Source organism: Apostichopus japonicus, chromosome 21, assembly GCF_037975245.1.
Source record: "Apostichopus japonicus isolate 1M-3 chromosome 21, ASM3797524v1, whole genome shotgun sequence".
NCBI lineage: Eukaryota > Metazoa > Echinodermata > Holothuroidea > Aspidochirotida > Stichopodidae > Apostichopus > Apostichopus japonicus.
Genome location: NC_092581.1, coordinates 14,609,879 through 14,633,163, shown reverse-complemented (window position 1 = coordinate 14,633,163; position 23,285 = coordinate 14,609,879). Strand labels below are relative to the sequence as shown.

Here is a 23,285-nt window from a genome sequence, read left to right as displayed (position 1 = left end):
CACTCATTGTCACCAAACATGTAAATTTTCGACTTTTCTCTGACATGAAGTTAGCTGTATATATTGTGTAACTAGTTGGTTGTTCGAATTTCCATGTGATTTCGAGGCATGATGCCCAGAAAGCAACTGATCGAGATGACGGAAGCGAATTTAATCGACATTCGGTAAAAGATAAGAAAGATCAATAAGACGACCAAGAAATTGTAAACCAAGTTTCTTTCGAATCCATTATCCCTTTGTAGTTAAAGATCGAAATAATGAAAACAATAAATACCTAAAAGCAGAATACTTTGGGGGATCAACGAACGTTTTTGCATGGCTGGTATACCCCTCCGAATAATCATCGACCTATGCTATCATCAACGAGGTAAATGATTCTGGAGGATTCATGTCAATTGGGTGCGCGCGTACCATGTATGGAGGGTCATGTGATGTGTTCCAGGGTGGTACTATACTGATATTTCTCTGTAGCAGTTCGAGAACAGTGATAGTATGTATGTATATGTGATCTTCCCGCAAGCAGGAACTCGCGAAAGAAGCCATGGAGGCTTGTAGACTCGCAAGCTGACCGAAGCCAATCTCTCGGCACACATCCATTTAACGTCCATGTCAGGAAGTTGTTATTGAACAACACCCTTGCCAGACGACACACATTGCTGTCGGCGGGGAATCGAACCGGGGATCTCATGACTGGGAGACGCCGGCGTTAACCACTAGGCTATACACTCCGCCTGATAGTGACTTCGTGAAAGATTGGTCGGTTCGGACATGGGAACTAACGGCATAAGAAGGTACTGGTACTTCAGGCCTACGAAATAGTGCTAATATGCTAACGTTCAACCTTATTCTCTTGAATGAAGGCAGGCTTTCTACATAATCTTACTTATTAATACAGCTCTAGGGGCAAGCTTTGTCTCATATGGCCTAACGTTATAACTACACGCTATAAGTGAATGTAGAAATGGGAAATGTGGGGAAATGTTTAGTTCAGTGCAACCACGGAATTCTCCATGGAACCATACCAACCTGAAGCTATCACAGGATTCATCCCAGGATTCAGATTCATCCCAGGATTCATCACAGGATTCATCCCAGGATTCATCCCAGGTTTCATCACAGGATTCTGAAGCTATCACAGGATTCATCCCAGGATTCAGATTCATCCCAGGATTCATCACAGGATTCATCCCAGGATTCTGAAGCTATCACAGGATTCATCCCAGGATTCAGATTCATCCAAGGATTCATCACAGGATTCAGATTCATCCCAGGATTCATCACAGGATTCTGAAGCTATCACAGGATTCATCCCAGGATTCAGATTCATCCCAGGATTCAGATTCATCCCAGGATTCTGAATCTGAATCCTGGGATGAATCCTGTGATAGCTTCAGAATCCTGGGATGAATCCTGTGATGAATGCTGGGATGAATCCTGTGATGAATCCTGGGATGAATCCTGTGATGAATCCTGGAATAGCTTAAGGTTGGTAGGGAGAGTAGTATATTAGTACCACCCTGGAACACATCACATGATCCTCCATACATGGTACGCGCGTACGCGCGTATTTACTGTGTGATAGTTTCTCCAGATTCATTTACCTCGTTGGTTATCATTTGATTACGCAACTCTTACTATACTTACGTGAATGGAGACGACATGTACTGCGAAAGACTAGTTTATTTAGTACACGTACAGGCTACGACGAACATGTGATCGGATGATTTATTGCTGATTATTAACGAGTATTAGCTTGTAAATGTTATTCTGAGATAGTCTCAACTTTGGATGAAATCAAATTTCAGGTAATCACATAGTGTTTGTTCGTGAACGTATCGTTTAACTGAAATATTGATATTGATTGGTATTGATCACAAACATACTACATAGGCCTAGGCCCTAGTTCAACATAGGCCTACTCCAGCAGCAATCGCCTAACACAAACAGTCAGTGTTGGTAAGTTTGACCTTCAACTTAGGCTTTAGTTTTCAGTGTACTGCTGTGCTCCTGACTACCTAGCTCCTACTGTTTATTTTTCAACATAGTTCTTATCTTCATGTATAGAAGTTCATGAATATAAGACTGAAATGTGTACCCAAATAACCCTGAATTAACAGACCTACAAGTACTACTAGGTAGGTAGGCCCCATGGCTAGGCTATGCAGTTGTTGAATTGTTTCCAGCCATGAAGGAGTGGTTAATTAAATGCCTCAAATACCAATACTATGCAGTTCCTTTCTTTTACAGAGGAGTATTAAACCTTCATATTATGGAACTCAATATTAAATACATGAGCAACTTTATTTTTTTTCAATAATGTTTTGTCTGGAGGAGATTGAAAAGCACAATATACGGCATTGGGTAATCAACAAATAGTCAGGATTAAATTCCTGGCAGTCTGCGCAAATACAAAGGAATGTGGTCTCTGCTGCAGTGAGTTATGTTTAGTGATAAACTTTACAAGAAAATAGATGTACAGGAAACTAAAATCAAAAGGGTTGAACCTAGGTAGCAAGCAGATAATGCCTTGGAGAAAGTATGGTCGGAAATCGAAACTTCCACCATCTTATGTGTTTGAATTTAGTGCGGGTGTTTTTTACATTCCTTTGTTCATTATTCTATGTTGTGTCTTCTTTTTGTTTTGTTGGAAATATCCGTTCATAGTATTGAGAGACAAAAGCTTTGACGGGACTTATTATGAAAACCATTTGGTGACACATTGAATTCCATCGTTCAAATCCAGCATGAAACCAGCATATTCTTCTCACTGTACGTAATATTTGTACACGAGTAAATTTAAGCACAGTTCATCTGTGTTATACTGCTGTATAGAATCTAAGGAAGGCTTACGCGATTATTGCGGGCATGTTGAAAAGTTTACCATTGCACAGGGCTTAATTTACCTGTTTAAACATTTGCATACATGTGCATACAGTACTGTTTGTAGTCTATGCATGATTTTCTTTACTGTGCCAAAAGTTCCAACTTTGCAGAGCCTAAGAAATATAAAATGGTCTGATTTTGTCTACTCTTATCCAAAATACCTCAACGATTTTTCCCAATAGTTATCAGTGTGGGAAGGGGTTCTACTATTTATGCAGAAATATTTCAAAATTTTACATTGCCAGTGTTGTCTTATTGAGAATTTTGTGATTTTTTGTCAGCATACTGTATGTTCAACAACATTTCTGTTATGGGCTCTTGTACTGTAAGAGAACTGTTTTTTTCTCAATTTTCCAAAACAATAAAATTACAATGTACTTTTCCTGCAGTTTCATTTTACACACTTTGGTCACCTATGGCATCAAAGATAAATGCATATGATTTTAAGTGACATTTGAGTTAATTAAGAGCACGATAAATTACCCCACCACCATGCTAACTTGTAATTTCTTAAAATTGGAGTATGTGGAATTGTTATGTTATAGTAGAGATTCCCTGTATGTGGTTGATAGAATCACAACACATCCAAACTGTTCTATTAATTAGCACTTTCACAACTGAAGACAGAAATTTCCTAGAAAGCTCTGGAATAATCTGCCCATGTCTGTGCAGAGTTCTCCCACTCTCAGTCAGTTCAAGTCTTGCTTGAAGACTCATTTTTTCAAGTTGGCGTTCTATTTGGGTTGTACAGCGCTATTGAATACTTCATAGATTTTAGCGCGTTATAAGATCATTTATTATTATCATTATTATTATTATTATTAGAAAGCTTGATGGTCTATGTAGAATATTGTCCTTGTAGGCATTCCATGGTTTTGTAAGTTATGTTACATAACCACAGACGAGAAGAAACGCTTGTGGAAATAAACGTACACATGTGAGATTTAGATCTTTGTTTCGGTTTCAAACTACTAAATGTATCACAGTCTACCACACCTGTGGCTAAAAGTCTCATTGTTCTGGAAGGATTAGATGTATGTTATTTAAAGATATAATTAAATTTGTTATTTTACAATTGATTGGGAAAAGACTGTCGGGAATACACTACAATTCAGGAATGCATTTAGAATCTGAGGAATAGATCTGGTATGAATCTTTAGGTTACAACTTATAAGAGTTTTAAAGGAGCTTACCTGTATAGAATACATTAAATATATTCCATACTATAATCTGCATGGCAGCAACAGTACATGTAGACTGTGAGAAATGCAATGCAAAATAAAGCTTTAACTTGAAACGCCTAGCATTGCGCAGGGTGAAACTTAGGGAATGCCAGAAATAATATGATCTGTGATACTGTTAAAACAGGCCAGAAATCTAGAGATTACAGTTAGTAAGATAATGCTGTATGGTTGGCCAGCTTGTTCTGTAAAGATAGACCACTGTGCATATATTCATGAACACAGTACTACAAGAGAGAAGTTAATTGAGAATAATCTGGAATGCCAGTACACTGGTGTTTACAATGGAGCCACCTTTGGTCAGTTTGTTTTGTAAAACTAGTCAAGCTTAGGATTAGGGGGCCTTTGAAAAGTGCAGAGGGGTCAGTAAGGGGTCCGGGAAGAACTCGGTGGACCTAACAGCCAAACAGTCAGGCTTGTCAAAATGTTTCTGATCTATATTCCATCAAGACAGGAGAAGTCTGATAGAGCCATTGTGAGCAAATGATATTAATACATTGTATGGCATCAGGAGGTCACTTTGTAATATTCCCTATTATATCTGGATTAGCTGTACTGTTGTCTGCAAGCCAAGTACAACAAGACAGAGGTTGCTGTTTACATATATACAGTATATAAACATACAAGCCTTCAGTCACCTTTGGCCACCGTGTTGCAGTAACAACCTGATATCTTCCCAAAAAGTTTTTGTAAGAGGTCTTCATCACACAGCTTAATACTTTTAATCTAACTAATACTATCCTTTGTATCTACTTTTGTAGCACTACTAGCTAACCACTGATTAACTTTGTATATAACTTTATCTGTACTTACATCAAAAAGTAGTTTTTACTCCTTGAAGATAATGTACAGTAGCTCAAACGTGCAAACTTTATCAGCAGCTTTAACCACAATTGTACTGATAGGCAGGACTTTGGTAAGTACTATTAATGGTACAGATTGTACTGTACTGTAGGAGTGGTGGAGAAACTTTGCTGAAATAACTGTCTGATTCAGTTTCTTAGAAAAAAAGCATAAAACACTGCAGATTGGCAACTCCGAATGAGGCAAGCATGAGAGGAGGTAGGGGTTGGGGGATGGGGGAGGGGGAGGGGTTGTGGATTCCTCCAATTGTTAAATTTATAGCACTTGTTCCTATCTAAAAGAGTATACTGCTGAAGGATTCATGTTATAAAGTTCTAGCAGAAACACCTTTTTTTAGTTTAACCTCTAAAATAATACGATAAGGACTTCAAGCTGTTTAAGTTAGGAAGTATAGCATTCTCAAATAAAAAAGTCCCCAAATGGAAAATGGTACTTAGGAAGGACTAGTTCTCTAAAACCTACCAGCTAATTAAATATTGATCTTTAGTGTCCTCATTCTAGACAAAAAATCGTGAAGCGGAAAACAGTACTAACGTTTTATCCAAGACAATCACTAATTTGCTTCTTGCCACCTTATTAAGACCATGGCTCTTAAGTCTTAATGGACTCTCCAATCTGGTACCCCATCAATACTTTGTCGGTTCTTACAGGTCCATATCAGTGGGGACGTACCTGTAGTGTTATTGACCAGGCTGTTAATTTCATCTTTGTAATCAAAATTTCAATAAGGAAAGAAAAGATTAAAATACATGTGAAAACACGGTATGTCATGGTACTGTTACAATTGTTGTACATTGTCAGCAAAGTTCTGTCAACATTTCCTATTGCTTGATTGAGCTGATTGTCCCTAATGAATATTCAGTTAATTGCTTTTGTTTGCAGAATGTTGCATGATCTGCATCAAAGGTGTTCAAGTAACATTATCCAAACATGTCAAAAACTTTTTCAAGATGATTTATTGATTCATCCAAATCTTAGATGAAAGGTAAATTGTGACATAATCGAAGGTCACTTAATAAAGGGTGAAACAAAATGAAGTCTAATATTTGTTGTAGAACTTGTAGACTGCTAGAAAACACTGTAGCAATCTTTCACTTTGAAGTCTTGAGAAATGACCCACGAAACATCTGAGGCTCATCAATGGAAATGGCTGGACTACATACAGTAGTCTAACACACAGACCACTTGTGTCAGTTTCTCATATTCAACACAAAACTCAATGTTCAGGAGAAATCCTAATGACTTTTATGGCCTCAAATAACACGTTTACAGTGCATTAAAAAATGTCAATGTCAAATGGGTTGTTGGAAGTCAACCAAATGTGCTCTGTTGTTCATATCAGGTTACAAAAGAAATGAATGAATGATGGTAAACATGATTTGGATGGGCTATAATTAGAACTTAACATTAACATTAAAGGCCGCCTGTGCACTGATAATCCCTCTACTGAACAGTAGCATCATCAAATTAGCATTAAAGGAGCCTACCAGAGATATACAGTAACATATTATACAGTTGAATACCTTGATAACCAGAACAGCTGCACATAACAAGCACTCAACTTCTACTGTATGATATTTCAAGACTAATATTTTGTCTAGTAATTTATGTCATCCATAAGGAAATTTGTCTCTCAGGGATCAGGGATGAGTGTACTTCAGTAGGCAGGTATAGAATCATTGCTTAGATGGTGTTGAAAATACAACCTGTGCTGCTGTCACCTTGCCTGTGTAAAAATCACTGCTTTGTTAATATTTTCTAGGGTGAGGTGGGTCGGTGGGTATTGCCTCTGTCTCCCGTTGTTGGGGGCGGGGGAGCTTTACAGGTTAGTTCCTGTTGTACAGTATTTTATTTATTGTGTTGTGCAATTAACAATCTGTTTGCTTCATAGTAATCATGCAAGGTCTATTTATAGTAAGTCCATTGCTGCACTGTACTGTATGTACAGTAATTAGTGCCACAGTAAGTGGGTTAACAGGGTGGTTGCTGTGGTAACGACTTTCTCTTTACACACTATATATACACTATGGTTATTAATAATATAAATTTTAAATTAAATAATATTAGCACATTGTACTTCATAGTGTGTACATACCCTATTTTGCATGACCTTTCTGTACAGTACAGTAATTTCATAAAGTTGGTAATTTATTTGGTACACATACATATATACATATGTACATACAGTACTTACTATACATACCCAAACTGTACATACCAGCGGCTCTCTGCCAGTACTGTTAACATTGGAATTTCTATGGAGAGAAAACTAAATTGGTTACTACTAATATTTGTATTTCTCATATGTGTGTGTGTGTGTGATTAATTATCTTCAGGCACAGGAATATTTGCTGGGTGTTTAATGAAGCGACCTGTGCATAAAAACCTGTGATAATAAGTTATTGCTCCTATAGAGTGTTTACTATTAAACCATAATATGATAACTACTGTAGTCACCGTTATTGCTCATATTGCAGTTCTATTTCCAGTTTTATGAAGAAAAACACTGTTGACATTTTGCAAATCAACTTAAAGGGTTTATGATACTTTTGTTTACAAAGATATAAATCTTTCAATATTAACTGATCTTCTGTAGATTATTGTTTGAATGATTCAAAACTCACCCTTCCAATTTTTTTTTTTTTTTTTTAAGGGCTTAGTTATATCTTTTCCATTACTTCCTGGCAGGCTGGCACTCCATTGAACAAGCAACGAAACTGTTTAAAAATTATCCGCCTGGAAAATGAATTTTGTTTTATCATATACAGACTGTATGAAAGCAGAGCTTTGTTGCTATATAGTCATTATGCAGCTTGTACATTGGTCCTTCTAACTTTCTACTTCTTCGTGTAAAATTGTCTTCATTCATTATCAAGGAAAAAGAGAATCCAACTTCCTTATTAGCAGGAGAGCAGGGGAAAAGAATCTCTGTTAACCTTTATGACGTATATCTTAAACATAAATCAACTTGCAGCATCTAAACGGTTGCATTCATTTTGCAATGTCACTTTGATATGTTACATTAGATATTAGTCCTCCATCGCCATAGTGACGACTAATGGAGAGCTCTTTGATGGCTGTACTGTTCGACCCGATTCTCAGTAGTTTACGGTGGTGTAAGATTGTACTATAAAACGTTGCGCATGTGCATTCTGTGTGTTGTTTCCGCATTAAATAAATTTTGACAGTGAATCTGAACATACAGAATGTAGGTCGACCAATTTTATAATTCAGTTACAGTTAATGGAGGTACAGTAGTTCAAATGTCCAGGGTTAATATTGAAGTCCTTGACTTTCATCCATAAATGTATTGTACTGGATATTGTAGTGTACTTCATTGAAATGGTACTAAACTTGCTGCCCTGCCACCTGCCCACCTCACATCTCTTTGAGACACTGTCAAACTGAAAAATTGTGAGTTAGTGAGCATTACAGTAGTGTGACCATATACAGTAGGGTAGCCTGTGACCATATAGGGTAGCCTGTGACCATATAGGGTAGCCTGACAATGGACTTTTGGGGAATTTTGGGACAGGGGTCTAAAAGAAATTTCAGTGTCTCGGTGTGTATGTGTGTATTAGGAAAAATGTATATGTCAGTGATGTCACATACTGTGCCTCATTGACTTAAATCTTGGCAGGTGTACAGTATGTCTGGGTACGTTGTTTGGAGCCTCTGCGAGTAATGACATAGGATTGAATGTCAAAGGTCATAAATTAGAGATGTTCTTTTAGATTTTAAACACATGCCAAATGGCTGAAAATGTCGTACCTATTACAGCAGCCCAATACATTATTGACTCTTTGTTGGGACATTTTTATGTTAATTACTGTATTTACAGTATTTGGAGTGAATATGAAAATGAAATTAATTTTAAATTTGACAGGCTGCAATGTATGTTAGTCAGTAAAGTACATATAACTTGAATTAAGCGGAACAATAGAAACTAGATTGCAGTTGTGAGAATGATATTGAAATCTTCCTATTAAAATGATACGTCTCATGAGCTGTTCAGAAGCAGGAAATTTCAGTGACCTTTACATTTCCCTTTATCTCATCACTTTCAGGATCGGTGGATGACTCCTACAGATAAGGTGATGACATGGATGGATGGTTGCTTTTAAAATCCATGTGAATACGGTGAACGGTTTCAACGACAGCTGCGAAATATCTATGCAAAATTTGGTTCCTTTATTTTCCCTTTTGAAATGGCGCTATTGAACTATGTCAAGAAATCCATTCTTACCCATCTCTACTTCTTTGTGGTTTTTATTATCTCTGGACTTATAGTTAACATTCTTCAAGTTTTCACATTGTTGTTATGGCCAGTCAGTAAATCCCTGTACAGAAAAGCCAACGGATACCTGGTATACCTCCATTGGGCTCGTAAGTATTCAATGCTCTTAAAAGCCACTGTAAGATTGGGTTAAAATTCAACCTTCATTAAAAACATCGTCGTCCCAGAATAAAAATTATACGACAGAGCAAACTAAAAAACAAACATTTACTGTAAGTTAAATTCTGTCCTAACTCTTCATTCTTGATACTAGCAGTTTGTTTCCATTGCTGAGACGTAATAAAATATAAAATAAAATGTTGAAATTTATTCCTTTGATTTCCAGGGGTAACAATATTGTGCCACAATCTGTGAAATATATGAGTTTTCACTAATGCAATTAAAACCCTCCGTTTTGTTGAAGTCACTTTATCGTGTACGGTACTTAATGAAACATCACATATCACAGATCTGGTTATAAAATTGTTTCAGTTTTGAAAGCTTCCTTATCACAGGGCAGGGCTGAAGATGACTAACTCAGTTCTTTGTAGTCGTCATGACCAGCAGCCGTACCTTGCTACTGACTCCTGCACACTGAGCAAGTGCGGAGCACCAGGCGCGTAGCCAAGGGGGGGGGGGGGGGGGGGCGAAGGGGGTGATCGCCCCACCCCCCTTGAGCATATTTTTTTGTATGCTTTTATGATATCAATATTAATTTCAAGGTTAGATGCAACTTACAAGGCCTGGGAAGTGCCATTTCCAGGGATCTGGGAGGCATTTTCTGCCAAAATTTCCTTGTTCGCTTAGCGCCAACCGATGGTGGCGCTATGTACTTAAATAGTTTTCAATGCTGAATCTACGACTCTGATTGTTTGCCTACAGGTTTGCCCCTCCCTTGGCGAAATCCTCGCTACGCGCCTGAGGAACACACACTGAAGGAGTACAGTTTCCTGGTTTAGGTCACATGCAAATTATTTCCCCCTGTGACTGGTTTAGTCACCGAGCAGTAGTCGTCATGGACTGACGCACACTGTACAGTACGTCCATTGCCGACTTTTCATTGCAGACATCCGACATGTTGAGTTGGCTCGACTGAGGCAGACAAAACACAACTTCAAAAAAGCTGACTAAATTGTGATCGTAGTCAAAAGCACACCGCCATGCTAATCACGTTAATCATCGTTGCGATCGTAACGTCGAGTCAGGTCGCGTTCAGTCGGACAGGGTGTGGGGGGGTTTAAGAGAAAACACAATCAGTCATTCCTTACATTCATGTGTGACTTCACAGAATAAATCGTGCAATGAAGTCCGTCCGTCGTCTTTTGTCTTTTTCAGAACTGGTGTTTCTCTACGACACATATTCTGGATCGCATATATACATTCACTGTGATGACAAGTTCTTTACAGCTATGAATAAACAACATGGCCTTCTAGTAATGAACCATACCTTTGAACTTGATTGGTTGGCAACGTGGTGTGTAGCAGATAGATACGGTCAACTCTTTGTAAGTGCATCTTCATCTGTGGATATATTTGTTAATATTTAGATTCTAAGCAACTATGGGGTGCAGTCCAAAAGGGGGTCAAGTAAAAGACAAAATTTTTGCGGAGAGGGGGATTTCTTCCAGACGGCGGAGAAATACTACTGTATCTACAGTTCCGGAGCTTGTTGTCGATGGAAAGTTTTACTTAGATTGAAATATCAAATCGTTAGTCCTAGCTAGGTTTTGCTTCTTCTGGACATCGATTCTGAAGTGTACATGTCTGGTTGATCTTGGTCCAGTCATCTTTGAAGATCTAAATTGTACCTTTATTGCATTGAAACGACCCTGTGCCGTAGGCCTAAACCATTGCGGACCGCAATGTTATCATCAGTATTGCTATTTGTTGTGTCAAATGTCATCCCCACTACGGTCTAGTAATTATGGCTTAACGTATGGAAAATTTCATTATGCAATTTTTTTTTTTTGGGGGGGGGGGGTTTATTCAGACAATCTCTATTCCTGACTAGACATACTGTAGCTGATCCAAATTGCTCCCCATTCAGTAACATGTAATTTCTTTACTTTGTATGCAGGTGATGTTAATAGAGGCAACAGCTGTGTACATAGTGATATTATTCATATATAGTTTCTGCAATCGTCTTTTTTTCGCAGCTTATTTTCACTGTTAATTTTGTGTTCATTTTATTTTATTTTTTTTTGTACATTTTTGTTTTTTCATACAGAGTGCCAAATGTTTTATGAAAAATGAACTGAAATATGTTCCCCTGGTCGGATGGTCATTCTACTTACTAGAGATGCCGTTTTTAAAAAGAGATTTTGTCAAAGATCGAGAGCAACTCGTAGAGGGAGTAAAACTTCTCGCAGATTTTCCAATGCCAGCCAAGGTATGGACAGTAATAGATGTTTGGGAAAATGAATATATTCAGTGGTTGTTAACTCCATACACTTTTAAGCCAGGTTTAACAATATTTGACACTGGTTTGTTAAACCTTCTACCCTACGTCCTGTTCATTTACGTAGACTTATATTTCTATAGAGCTTCAGTACCACGTATCACTTCCAAACCATTTAGCTGCTCGGGAAATGGCACTAAATTGGGGGAGCGGAGTGGGGGAATGGGATGTTATCATGGTTTCTTTTGCTCAGATTCTCAAAGTATTTCAATTTTCATTTCTTGTTCTTTTGAGCAGAGAAGTTTGGATGGATGTTGTCGGGGGGGGGGGGGGGGGTTGGTTGTAGGCTGTGCGGTGGTTTGAGGCTCTAAAGCTATGTTAAATTCTAGAAATTTAGCTTTTCATTTCCACTTTCCCAGTTTGTAATTTTTTGTAATATTTTAACAGTGACTTATAAGCAGTGACATTTTTGAAAGTATTCAGAAAGTCTTGGAGAAAGCTTTGATATAATTTCAGACACACAAAAAGTATTAGACTGCTGCAAAACAAAGTCGATCAGTCGTGAAAGATTTAAGCAAAAATTATGAGCCCCACTTGTTCTTATCAGTCTTGAAATTATAAGAGTTGCTGTCAAAGAGTTTGCCATTGTATGTGAAGAAACTGTACCTAATGGAGAATAACATTCAAGTTAGCAGAGTCTTTCTGAGAATCATTCTCACCACAGTCTCTATGACGTAGGTCAAGAAGTTATCAGCCAATCCCTTCAAGTTTTAGATATTGATAGGACTATATCAAAGTCCAACAGCTTAAATTCAAACCCAATTTGTTTTTACAACATATCAGGTGGATGATAATTGGTACCTTATCAGGATTATGAGTATAATTGTAATGGATGCTTTTAAGTGCCATCCTACCATGCAAGTCATTGAATGGGTATTACTGTAGGTGGACGGCTGAAATAATTCAGATGGTTTGTTGCAAGGAAAGGATGAATGTATGTACAGTACATGGAAACAAAATCTATGAAGGAAAATGTGTTTATAGTCCTAACGAAAAGAAAGATGACACAGAAAATGATTCTATAGGTATACCTGTTTCCAAAATATTCAGCTCTAAATTATGTTAGATATATGAATTGTTCCTCTAAGGATAAAGTGATGCTTAGATGTTATTTATTTATTTATTTATGTATTTCCGTCTTTCTTTCTGTCTTCTGTCAGTCTTTGTTTGTTTGTTTATTTATTTTAAAGCTTCATATTAACAACAAAGCACCAATGACTTGTCAATTTTCTGTGACAAACTTGTAATGAACTGTAAACATGCTCTTTGAGCCCATAAAAGTCATATTTCCCCGCCCCCCCCAATCGAAATCGATGTCTGTCTTGTACAGGGTTGGATCAACCCTCACTCTATATTTATTTATATTTGGTGGTAATATTTGTTTCTTTTTTCCAACAGATGTTAATGTTTTGTGAAGGAACAAGGTTTACTCCAGAAAAATATGAAAAGAGCAAGGCTTTCGCCGAGAAGAAAGGTTTACCGATATTGAAGCACCATCTGACTCCTCGGACCAAAGGTTTCTGCATGGCAGTAGAAGGACTGAAAGGAAGAGGTAGAAAACCAGGCATCTCAGTCTTAAAAAAATTACTTTCTCCGCAAATTACGTGACATTTAACCTCCTCCATTATGATGCTGTTTATTCCCAGGAGACTTTAGATCATAAAAGTAATATTTTTTAGCAAATTTTCTCGAACAAGTGAGGTTGAATGAAGTCCCATCAGTGACTAGAGATGGAAGAAATGCATGCACTATGAGAAGCATCTCATATTTTCATGATATTCATTTTGTGAAGATGTTGATTTTTTCTTGACTTCTATTAGTTTTTCCATAATTTTAAATTTACATAAATGATCACATGCTTTCTTTTCTTTTCCCCACCCACCCCACGCCCCCCCACTTCCAATCCAACCAGTGCCTGTGATTATGGACGCAACTGTTGCCTGTCAAAAGAATGATTCTGCCACAGTCTATGACTTGCTCCTCGGCAAGAGAGTAACCTACCATGCTTTTGTCAAGTGAGTACTTTGTCCTAGCTTTAAACTTTAACCTGCTCTCATCATAATCCACGATTAATTTGTCCAGCTTATCTCTAGCTGTCTTCTTAGCATTTGGCTATCTCTCCTTATGCTTCTTTCAATGTCTATGGTCCCCTTATCTATCCCCCCAGCTGGGACAATTTCAATCATTTTTGTGGTGTACTGCACATTCATATCATTCTTTCAAAGCACCACTTGTACTGTCACGTTTACTTCATCCCACGGTTACGTGTTTCCATAGTTACACATGCACTCCGATCTAACAGTAGGAGCAGTGTTAATGTCCTGCACCTATCAGATAAAGCTTGAAAATTGTTCATACTGTCACTTTTACTTCATCCCAGGATTACGTGTTTCCATGGTTACACATGCACTCCGATCTAACAGTAGGAGCAGTGTTAATGTCCTGCACCTATCAGATAAAGCTTGAAAATTGTTCATACTGTCACTTTTACTTCATCCCACGCTTACTTGTTTCCATAGTTACATATGCGCTCCGATCTAACAGTAGGAGCAGTGTTAATATCCTGCGCCTATCAGATAAAGCTTGAAAATTGTTCATACTGTCACTTTTACTTCATCCCACGCTTACGTGTTTCCATAGTTACATATGCGCTCCGATCTGACAGTAGGAGCGCAGTGAGGGTTGGGAAATATCCATACTGTCAGTACGAGTGAGCCTTGAGACATGAAGTGAGAGAAAAGTATTAGAAATTACTAGCGTTGTACCAACTTATCTCATGTATCTTCTAGCCATCATTCATATTCATGTATTCAATTTTCTCATTAATCTTCCTGTCTGCCTGTCCGTCCATCTGTTTTCTTTAGTTCTTAGTTCAGTTTGCCTCAGGGAAGGTAATGCTGGGATTGTAGCATCGTGCCGTTTAATTTTTTTTTAACTATGCCTACCCACATGGCAGACTCTTCTTTGCAATAACAAAAGCAGTTTGCCAAAGGTTTTTCCATCACAACAGTAAGAAGAAGTGTGCCTGTGTATTCCTTGCAGTGAGTACTGCTTTCCATAAGTGATGCACCCTGCGGAAATATTTTGAGTCCACCATCCATGAAAGTATTGGCCTGACATAAAAAAAAGCTGTACTCAACTCTCCTACTTTTCATGTATTTATGAACAGAATACGAAGTATGGATGAAGTTCCCACCGACAGTGAGGAAGAAACGTCCAACTACTGCCATCAATTATACCAAGAAAAGGTATTTATTTGTCAGTTTGTTCAATTGTGATGTCATTGACTTGATGTTTCCCTGCAGAATAATGGAAGCTCTTGGAATTGAGCTCTGTGTCATAAAGTTGTAGTAAGATGGTACAGGAGGTGGGGTCAAAGGGGGGTTGGATAAAGTCCTGGGGCTGGGGATTACTTAGGGGACCTTGGAAATATGTCATAAATATTGGGGCCTGGTTAATTATCCCGAGGCCCGACCTTGCTCTGAACTTCACTGATATTAATGCAATGATATGTAAATAGTTCACAACGGAGGCATCTAGCCGTTGCCATACATGTGCTAAGTCAGCCACCTGCCAAGGTTTTGTTGGGTTTTTGTTGTGATAGTACCAAAATCTTAAATGTCATTTCAATTTAACACGTAAAGGTATTGCCTACAATTACAGATACTGCCTGTTTTGCTTCAGGTCAGTACTTGGAAGCAAATGCCCAAAGTGGAAGCGAACGAATGCCTCCAACTTTTGAGTAGCAGTAAAACCGTACCTGAACGATTGACGTTTCATCAGCTTTACATCGATCTAGTTATGCTCTTATCATGTGTGGACTAGTTTGGACAAACTGACATAACAACACTTAAAAACTGTCCAGGTTTCCTAATTGTAAACAGTCCCACTATCTGGACTGCACATAAAGCACACGATGATCTCACACCATTTGCAAAATCATATCTTTAACCCTGCTTTTCTTCTCTTACCATTTAATTCTTCTCAGGACAATGCGATGGATTACTTCATGAAGAACGATACATTTCACGGTTATGACGATACAATGAAGCAACATTTCATCCCCCCGAGGATACAGCCTACCCTGGTAGCGATGTTCTGGTATGCTAGCCTGGGAACCCTCATCATCTACTATCTCTTGAAACTCTTACTGACTGGTTCCATGCTCACTATTTTGATAGCTGTACTTGTCGTCTTTCTTCGTAAGTAACCCATCTTCGTCTCCAATCTTTCTTTCTAGAGAGAGAAATGTCTCCAGATGGTGCATTTCCCCTTTCGTTTCCTTCCCATTATTACTTTTCTCTCTTCACAAGTAACATTTATTTGTGTAGGATCGGACTTTGGACGACCTGTAGGCTTTCGTCACTTCAATTATTTTTTTTGAAATTTAGATGCTTGACACCAATCTGGTCTGCATATAATTGGTAGATTTTTGACCTGTGATGTTAAATTCCAGATCGTATGAACATCTCTGGTTGTGTCAAAAACTGTTTTGTTTCTCTCCAGATACGTACGATATTCATAACAGTTTTTTTCCAGTCTAAGTATTTTGTGTACTTTTTGTGATTCTCAATGTACAATTTAAGTCTCAAAGGCTGTATTACGATGTTTGAATCAATATTTACTTCTTTTTTTTTTACCCTAAAGATTCTTTGTCTTAAAGTTTGTGTTTTGTGATGCTGAATATATATATATATATATATATATATATATATATATATATATATATGAAAACAAAATGAAGTATTCCATCCTTTGTTTTGGTCAAAAATAATAGTTTGTATCTCCCTCCAACAGTTCAACTTGGTTTTCATCGAATGATGTCCGTTGCAGTTGCCTCAAAAGGATCGACGTATGGTTCCAATACTCACAGCCCGAATAATGGACCAAATGGCACGGTGTCTTCATTGCCACAAGTCAACGGGGACTCTCACCACGAAAACAGTCCATCTAACGGCACGGATAAAAAAGACGAGTGATAAATATTTACTGACGGAGATAGGGACAGGAGGAGGTTGGTCATTCTGTCCTCGGGGGGCAAGTAATGGAGATATCTTAATGAACTCTTTGGTTTGTTTAATACATAATTTGTTTGTATCATTCAAACAGAAAAATCAGAGAGAATTGGCCAACAATAGAAACTTACAAAGAATACAAAAAAAAATATTTTCCACAAAACCTTCAAAATTTTCCTCCCAACTTGTAATATCGTGAAATATAGAAAATTGTATGCTGAATGATGCTTGATAGATAGATTTAGATGCATTCAGACCCAAAAAATATAATGTAACACAAGCAATATGTGGGGAATTTGTCCTTTTCAAGAAGAAGAAAAAGAAAGAAACACTTGATTCAGGGTTTTGAGTCATTTCAGTAATTTTGTTATCAAATATTATTCCTTTCTTGTGTGAAATGTTTTTCTGGTAATTGTTTCCAAATAGTTATTGTTTTTTCTATTTGATCCCTTTTGTTAATTTTTTCCTAAAACCCGGACATATTAATCTTTGTAGCATACTGTTATGAAGTGCAAACGGATAAAAATGTTGGTTTGTTGCGACGATCTCATCCGTTGCCCGATGCTTTATGTCCCAAAGATCATTAAAGACACAACAACGTTTACTTGTTACATGAATAACATTATTTTGGACACTCATTGTGCATGAAATTTAGAGGGCCCACTAATTTTGGGACGATTGATACTCAGTCTTGTAGATAGACTTGGAGAAGAAAGTTAAGGACAAGCTTTCAGTCACAAGTTTTCTTTGCCATTTTTCTCCAGGAATCAACGGTAATAAACTTTCCTTTTTCGCAACACTTACAGAGTATTAGGCAGTTTATCGATCGTAAGATAGAGAAAAGCCCTGTAGATTTTATTCCGGTAATCAACCTAGTTTACAGAGATTTAATGATCTGATTCGTACAAAGACTGTTAAACCCAGACTTTTGGAACCGTACAAAAAAATTGGTCAATGTTTTTTTTTCTGCCTTTTTAACTGCACAAAGATTATGTTTGAAAAGCCATGAATACCTCATGGAATGGTTTGTCTGAATTTCCAGACTCCAGAGTGCTGTTATACGAACATGGTACTTTCTACGGTTTTTTACATTTTTCATACGTTGACGAGAAGATATGCATTTTGAACATTTTTTTTTTCCCTAAATTTATCGATACCGTAAGTAATCACAGAGCTCTTCGTAAAGTTTACGAATCAACAGGTCAGTCAATCAATCAAAAAAACTTATCTAGCACCTAATCTCTGAAGTGAACAGCAGTAAGGTTAGTAGTGTTGTACAACTTGTACTGACTCATAATCAGAACCAAAGTTTGTCTCGTTTCTGCTCGTGTTGCAACATTTTGATTCTTTGCTATATACTGAAATGATTTTGTGAGATTTATGAATGTAATTTCTAATGAAAATAGTCATTTGGCCATAACTGATATGCTCAAAGTAAGCTTCTTTAAGTAAGATCTCAATCTCATTAAATTCACCCACTGGCCTAGGTAGGTTGCAGTGTTTATTTCTAGAGGACCAAGCAATAAATTTAAATTGTTTTTAAATTCTTGCAATTTTGCTTCAATAATGTAAATTTATTAAATTTCTTGTAGTGCAAGAAATGTTTTGGGAATAACAATTGCTACATTTCTCTGGGTTGTTTTAAATATATTTGGAAATTAAAAAAAAATTACCAAAATTACACAATATGTTTATATTGGACTTTTCGTTTGCTACTGGGCTTTGTCTCTGGTGGTGTAAAAAATCGGTTAGAAATGAATTCTGAAATATGATATCTTTCAAATATCAGAATCATCTGAAATTTAACGAAAAAAGAACGGAACAAAGAAAAGAAAAAAGTTAAATTCAGCAGTAATATTCAATCTTTTATATTAGAAAACAAAAAGAAATTACTCCTTTTTGGTAGTTTAAAAGGAAAACAGGAGAGTTCTAATGTATTTCTCTTTCTAAAAATGTTCACCATTTGTTAGGAAATGTTAAGTTGGGTCTGTACCACGATTGCCGATCTTAATAATACTTTTCACACTTTCGAGGACATCAAACCAGAGATTTCATCTACGAAATTTCAAAATGAGTAGTAAACAGTGATAAGCAAATTAAATAGACAGAAATTTTATAAATTTTTGTTACAGGAATATGTGGAGAGTTCGTCTTTTGAATACAAAAAAGCACAAACCTTCAACTTGGAAAATTATAGCTTGGTTAAGGTTTTTGAGTCATTGTAGTAATTTTGTTATCAAATATGATTCCTTTCTTGTATTTTCTTCATTTCAAGGCAATCTGTCCTGCTACAAGTTAAAAAATGCTTCTTCTCACACAAAATTAAATGAATTTATATAAAAATAAATAATTGACAACAATTGTTGGGGCAATGAATTCATTTTGTTGGTATCCGCTAATTTTGTTTGCTGGATATTCATCAAAGGTGCTCCAAATTACTAGTGCTAAAAACCCTCTTTGTCAAGTGGGTTGCCCAAGAAATTTGATATCAAAAACTCATTTAGATTAAAAAGTAATTAAAAGACTTCCACAAACATTTTGTTTACCTTCCATAGAATGGTTTATTCTACAACATTTCTCACCATGGTGGTTAAGTAGTTGGAGTTTTTAAGGAATTCAGAAAATTTGAGGTCAAAGGTCATTTACGGTCATTGTATGAAATGCTTCCCATGCAGACAAGAATCTTTGGGCAATCGATATATGGATTTATACTTGAGGTCAAAGCCCTAACAATGGTCAACTGAGGTCAGTTTTGAGTATTTTACTTATTAATTGCACCATTGGTTCTCTATTTATTGTGAAGTGTCATACTGTATAAAATGGAACTAAATATGAAGGGTGAATGACTTAAAATGGTGTATTTCATTCTTTGTTTTAACTTTTTCAAGTTTTACTTTGTAACTGAACATGTTTGCTTTGAAAAGAGAAACATGGTATGGGGTCCTCTACACCACTTTTGTAAAGGAGGTCGCTCAAATTCTTATCTATGAAATAAAGATTAAAAATGCTCTTCCTGTGAACCAGTCATGTTACATTGAAACAGTACAGAGTTGGTGGAATGCTGTACGTATTGTTCTTAAGATCTTGTTGCAATGCCAGCTAAAATATTAAACTATCCATCATCATCTGGTATTGTGTTATCAACCTGAAAACTTTGTGATCATAAGTACTGTTCCTAAATATGCTAAAATTTAAAGTTATGGTGACTTAAGTTCAAAGGACATGGTTAATATTGTGATCAAAGGAATCTGCCTCACTAACAAAGTTTTGAAGTCTAAAATGGACACATTTTCCTCAATGTGTGGGAATAATTTTGAAGGTCAGAAACTAAGGAAAGAACTTTTAAAAATGTTAACTGATTCCCCTAACAGATGACATGTCAGCCTGTATTGCTTTGTTCACTGATTGGCCGAAATACATCCAATCAGGTGAAATTAATACTCTGAACTAGTTTAATCACAACCATATTTAGACATTCTTATTTCCACTTTGACTTCATTTTCTTAAAACAAAAAACTAATTTTGCTTGACTGCAACAAATTTAAGTGGAAGCTTTCAAATTGGTCATACATTTTTCACCTTTTCATATTACAAGCTCAGACTTTTAGTTTTATGTTCACTGTTGTATGGTAAAGGTACATATCTAAGGGTCTACCAAAGAAATCTTGTTTAATATTCCTTGTGGAATCATTTATCTGGTGTTGCAAAGCATTCAATTCATTTTAGAACTTTCATCGAAAGATGCTTGAGGAGTTGCATAGCAACATGCTTCATGGGTTGCATAGAGAGATGCTTCAGGGCTGCATGGCAGCATGCCATAGGTGTTGCATAGAGTGATGCTTCAGGAGTTGCATAGAGATATGCATTAAGGTTGCATACCAACGTGCTTAAGGTGTTACATTGAGAGATGCTTCAGAGGTTGCATAGCAACGTGCTGCGGTGTTGCATAGAGAGATGCTTCCGGAGTTGCATAGTAATATGCTTTAAGGTTGCATAGCAATGTGCCACAGGTGTTGGATAGAGAGATACTTCAGGAGTTCCATAGCAACATCCTTTGGATGTAGCATAGCAACATACTACAAGAGCTATTTCTTGTGCTACACAAATAAATGAAGCATAGTATTAAAGTTCTTTCACGCAGATATCAACGACACGTGTGAGAAGAGATATGACAATCTTCTTTATGCTAAAATATTACAAATATTTGTAGAATTTCATGCAAATCTGTTAATGGTGCATATGTAATTTTAACCACCTGATCCATTTAGTGTGTTTATGTGGGTAATACTCCAAAAATATATCTTGCCAATTATCAATCAAAGCAGTTGCCAGTAATTAAAGTTTTCATTTCCTTTATTTCTGTTTTCAAAGTTTTGTATGCATTGCAGAACTTTTTTTTTTTCAGTTTTAACCCTAATTGAACGTTGAATGCAATACTAGTATAGGTATACAATTAACATAGATGTAAAGAGTAATCTCGTACAGTGTAATCTGTCATCGTAACTTTAACAAATGTTTTGTAATGAGAAATAGTGTAATAATTTGTTCTAGAGGATTACATTGTGTGAATCAATTGGCTTTGGTTGTTTGTCTTTTATTATGTTTTTGTGTGCACTGTCAAAGGACCCACTTTAAAGGCATTGAAGACTCGCCCCGAACCGCGTGCGGCCATCTGAAAAAGTTAACTTTCTGTTGCTTGCAAGTGACTGTTTTGATCGTGTCGCTCAATAATGCAGACAGTAATGAACGTGATACTTGTTATCTTTAGCTGGACGTGAGATGTCCATCGCTGTATCGTTTGTACAATGTGCTGTGGGTAGTGACTGCAGCTGTATGTACTGAGTGTACACTAGTGTCTAATTACTGACGGTAGCAAGCTGTGTGTGTGTTTTCTGGGATCGATGGTGGTGTCTAACAATTCTGTTGCACCTCATTCGAAACTAGGTCAGATTACCGGCATGAGACTTTTCTTTTTGCGCGAGTCTTCACACCCTTTAACAGTGACAGGATCAAAAGACGTGGTGCTCAGTTAAAAAGGTGCAGGAACTAAATGTCAAAGAAGGAACCCTTGGTATATTGTGAAGTACACCCATCAGAGAAACGTACTGCGCTGGAAACTTGCACAATGGACTCGGAGTACAATTTATGAATAACATTGTGCACCCACATTCCCCCTTCCTTTCCCCCACCTTTTGCAACCGTGAGCAAAACTTCAAAGCAGTTATATTAGCTTGTTGGCTACATGTCTTTATAGAAAGCAGAAACCATCTGCAATTATTGAAGAGGCTTTGATGAATTCAAAGTCAGGTTTTGTGTGATACCAAACAATTCGTTCTGCAGAGGGTTGTTTTCCTTCACTTCTAGAGTACAGCTACGATAGATGTTAGCACTTTCATTTTTGCCTTGCGTTTGTCAGTGACCAAAGTTCTACTTTTCTTTTTCTTTATATTATCAGTGACTATAGCATTGATATTGGCACAACTCATTTCCATTTTCATTTTCTATCAAAAGCTTCCTCTTTTCTTGTGGAAGCTTACCTATATCTTATATCAGATCTGATCATGTTATCAAAAGTTTCAGGCACGCTCTTGGGAAAGTCACTTTCCCACTGTATGAATTGACTTCCTTCTTTCAACATCTGATCTCGTGAGACATGTATACTGAAACACAAATGAGAAGAAAGTGCCATTAACACATATTAACTTTTTGTTTTGAATATTAAATTATTTCTAAATAATTTCACATCAAAGTTTTACTTGTTTCAGTCGAAAACAATTTACAGCAGAGATTTGTAACAACAAAAAATACGTGAGAATGGCTTTAATTAACAATGCATCACAGCACCCAAATGCCATCCCTTCAATCCCCACCCCTTCATCTTCTAACAGCAATGCCACTATATGTAAGGTATACAGTACTACTAAGCAAACCTAGGCATTAAAACATTAACATTTATAAACTTGAATAGTTCAGATGTATTTTACATTTATTGCAAATTACAACCTGCAAAAAAGCAAAGCATCATTTCACCAAGGCATATGAACATTAGATTGACAGCTAGTTACCTTACTATTACTACTAGCACAGTAGCAGGGTGGAGAACTGACCATGATTGAAGTAATATACTAGGGCCTATACAGCCAATGATAAGTTCAGCTAACATGCTACTTGAGTATGCACATATATACACTAATAATATACTGTAGCTATGGTTGTGTGCATGGGGTTGAAGCATTGAAGTGTTTCATATCGGCCTAGAGCCTAGAGGTAATGTACATAATTCATACAATGGAGGCTGGACTAGTACTTAGTAGGAGTACTCAAACTTGTCTGGGACTGGCAGTCGAGACTTAAACTCTGAATTGCAGGACTCAACTACAACAATGATCCTTTGAGTCCTTACCTTTTCGGCTACATCTCTATTCGTGAGGAAGAAGTATTTGATAATGACAATCTTTTCGTTATGCCAAAATTTCACTTGGAAATGATACATTACAGTTGACTACGCATACTGCATGTACGTTTGGCTAGGCTACGTAGATACGATC

The 23,285-nt window shown here is 36.9% G+C and overlaps 1 protein-coding gene and 1 long non-coding RNA gene across 2 annotated transcripts; one reads left to right on the top strand and one right to left on the bottom strand.

Annotated features, from left to right (window-relative positions):
* Positions 1–1,645: 1,645 nt before the first annotated feature.
* On the top strand, positions 1,646–21,310 carry LOC139963097 (1-acyl-sn-glycerol-3-phosphate acyltransferase gamma-like). The gene is made up of 9 exons (XM_071963611.1): positions 1,646–1,805; positions 9,056–9,374; positions 10,600–10,769; positions 11,492–11,653; positions 13,121–13,274; positions 13,635–13,737; positions 14,892–14,970; positions 15,711–15,924; positions 16,520–21,310. The coding sequence occupies exons 2-9, from the start codon at positions 9,197–9,199 to the stop codon at positions 16,699–16,701; spliced, it is 1,242 nt and encodes a 413-aa protein (XP_071819712.1). The 5' UTR covers positions 1,646–1,805; positions 9,056–9,196; the 3' UTR covers positions 16,702–21,310.
* On the bottom strand, positions 17,047–23,280 carry LOC139963101 (uncharacterized). Its single transcript, XR_011791500.1, has 2 exons — positions 23,141–23,280; positions 17,047–22,397 (listed from the first exon to the last, which is right to left on the bottom strand). It is a non-coding gene; the product is annotated as an uncharacterized lncRNA (long non-coding RNA).
* Positions 23,281–23,285: the final 5 nt, after the last annotated feature.

Excerpts from the sequence above, each read along its gene's own strand:
- LOC139963097 (XM_071963611.1), top strand. The coding sequence starts at position 9,197 with ATGGCGCTATTGAACTATGTCAAGAAATCCATTCTTACCCATCTCTAC. Across the intron at positions 13,738-14,891 it reads ACCTACCATGCTTTTGTCAA|AATACGAAGTATGGATGAAG; the intron begins GTGAGTACTTTG and ends ATTTATGAACAG. Across the intron at positions 15,925-16,519 it reads TGTACTTGTCGTCTTTCTTC|TTCAACTTGGTTTTCATCGA; the intron begins GTAAGTAACCCA and ends TCCCTCCAACAG.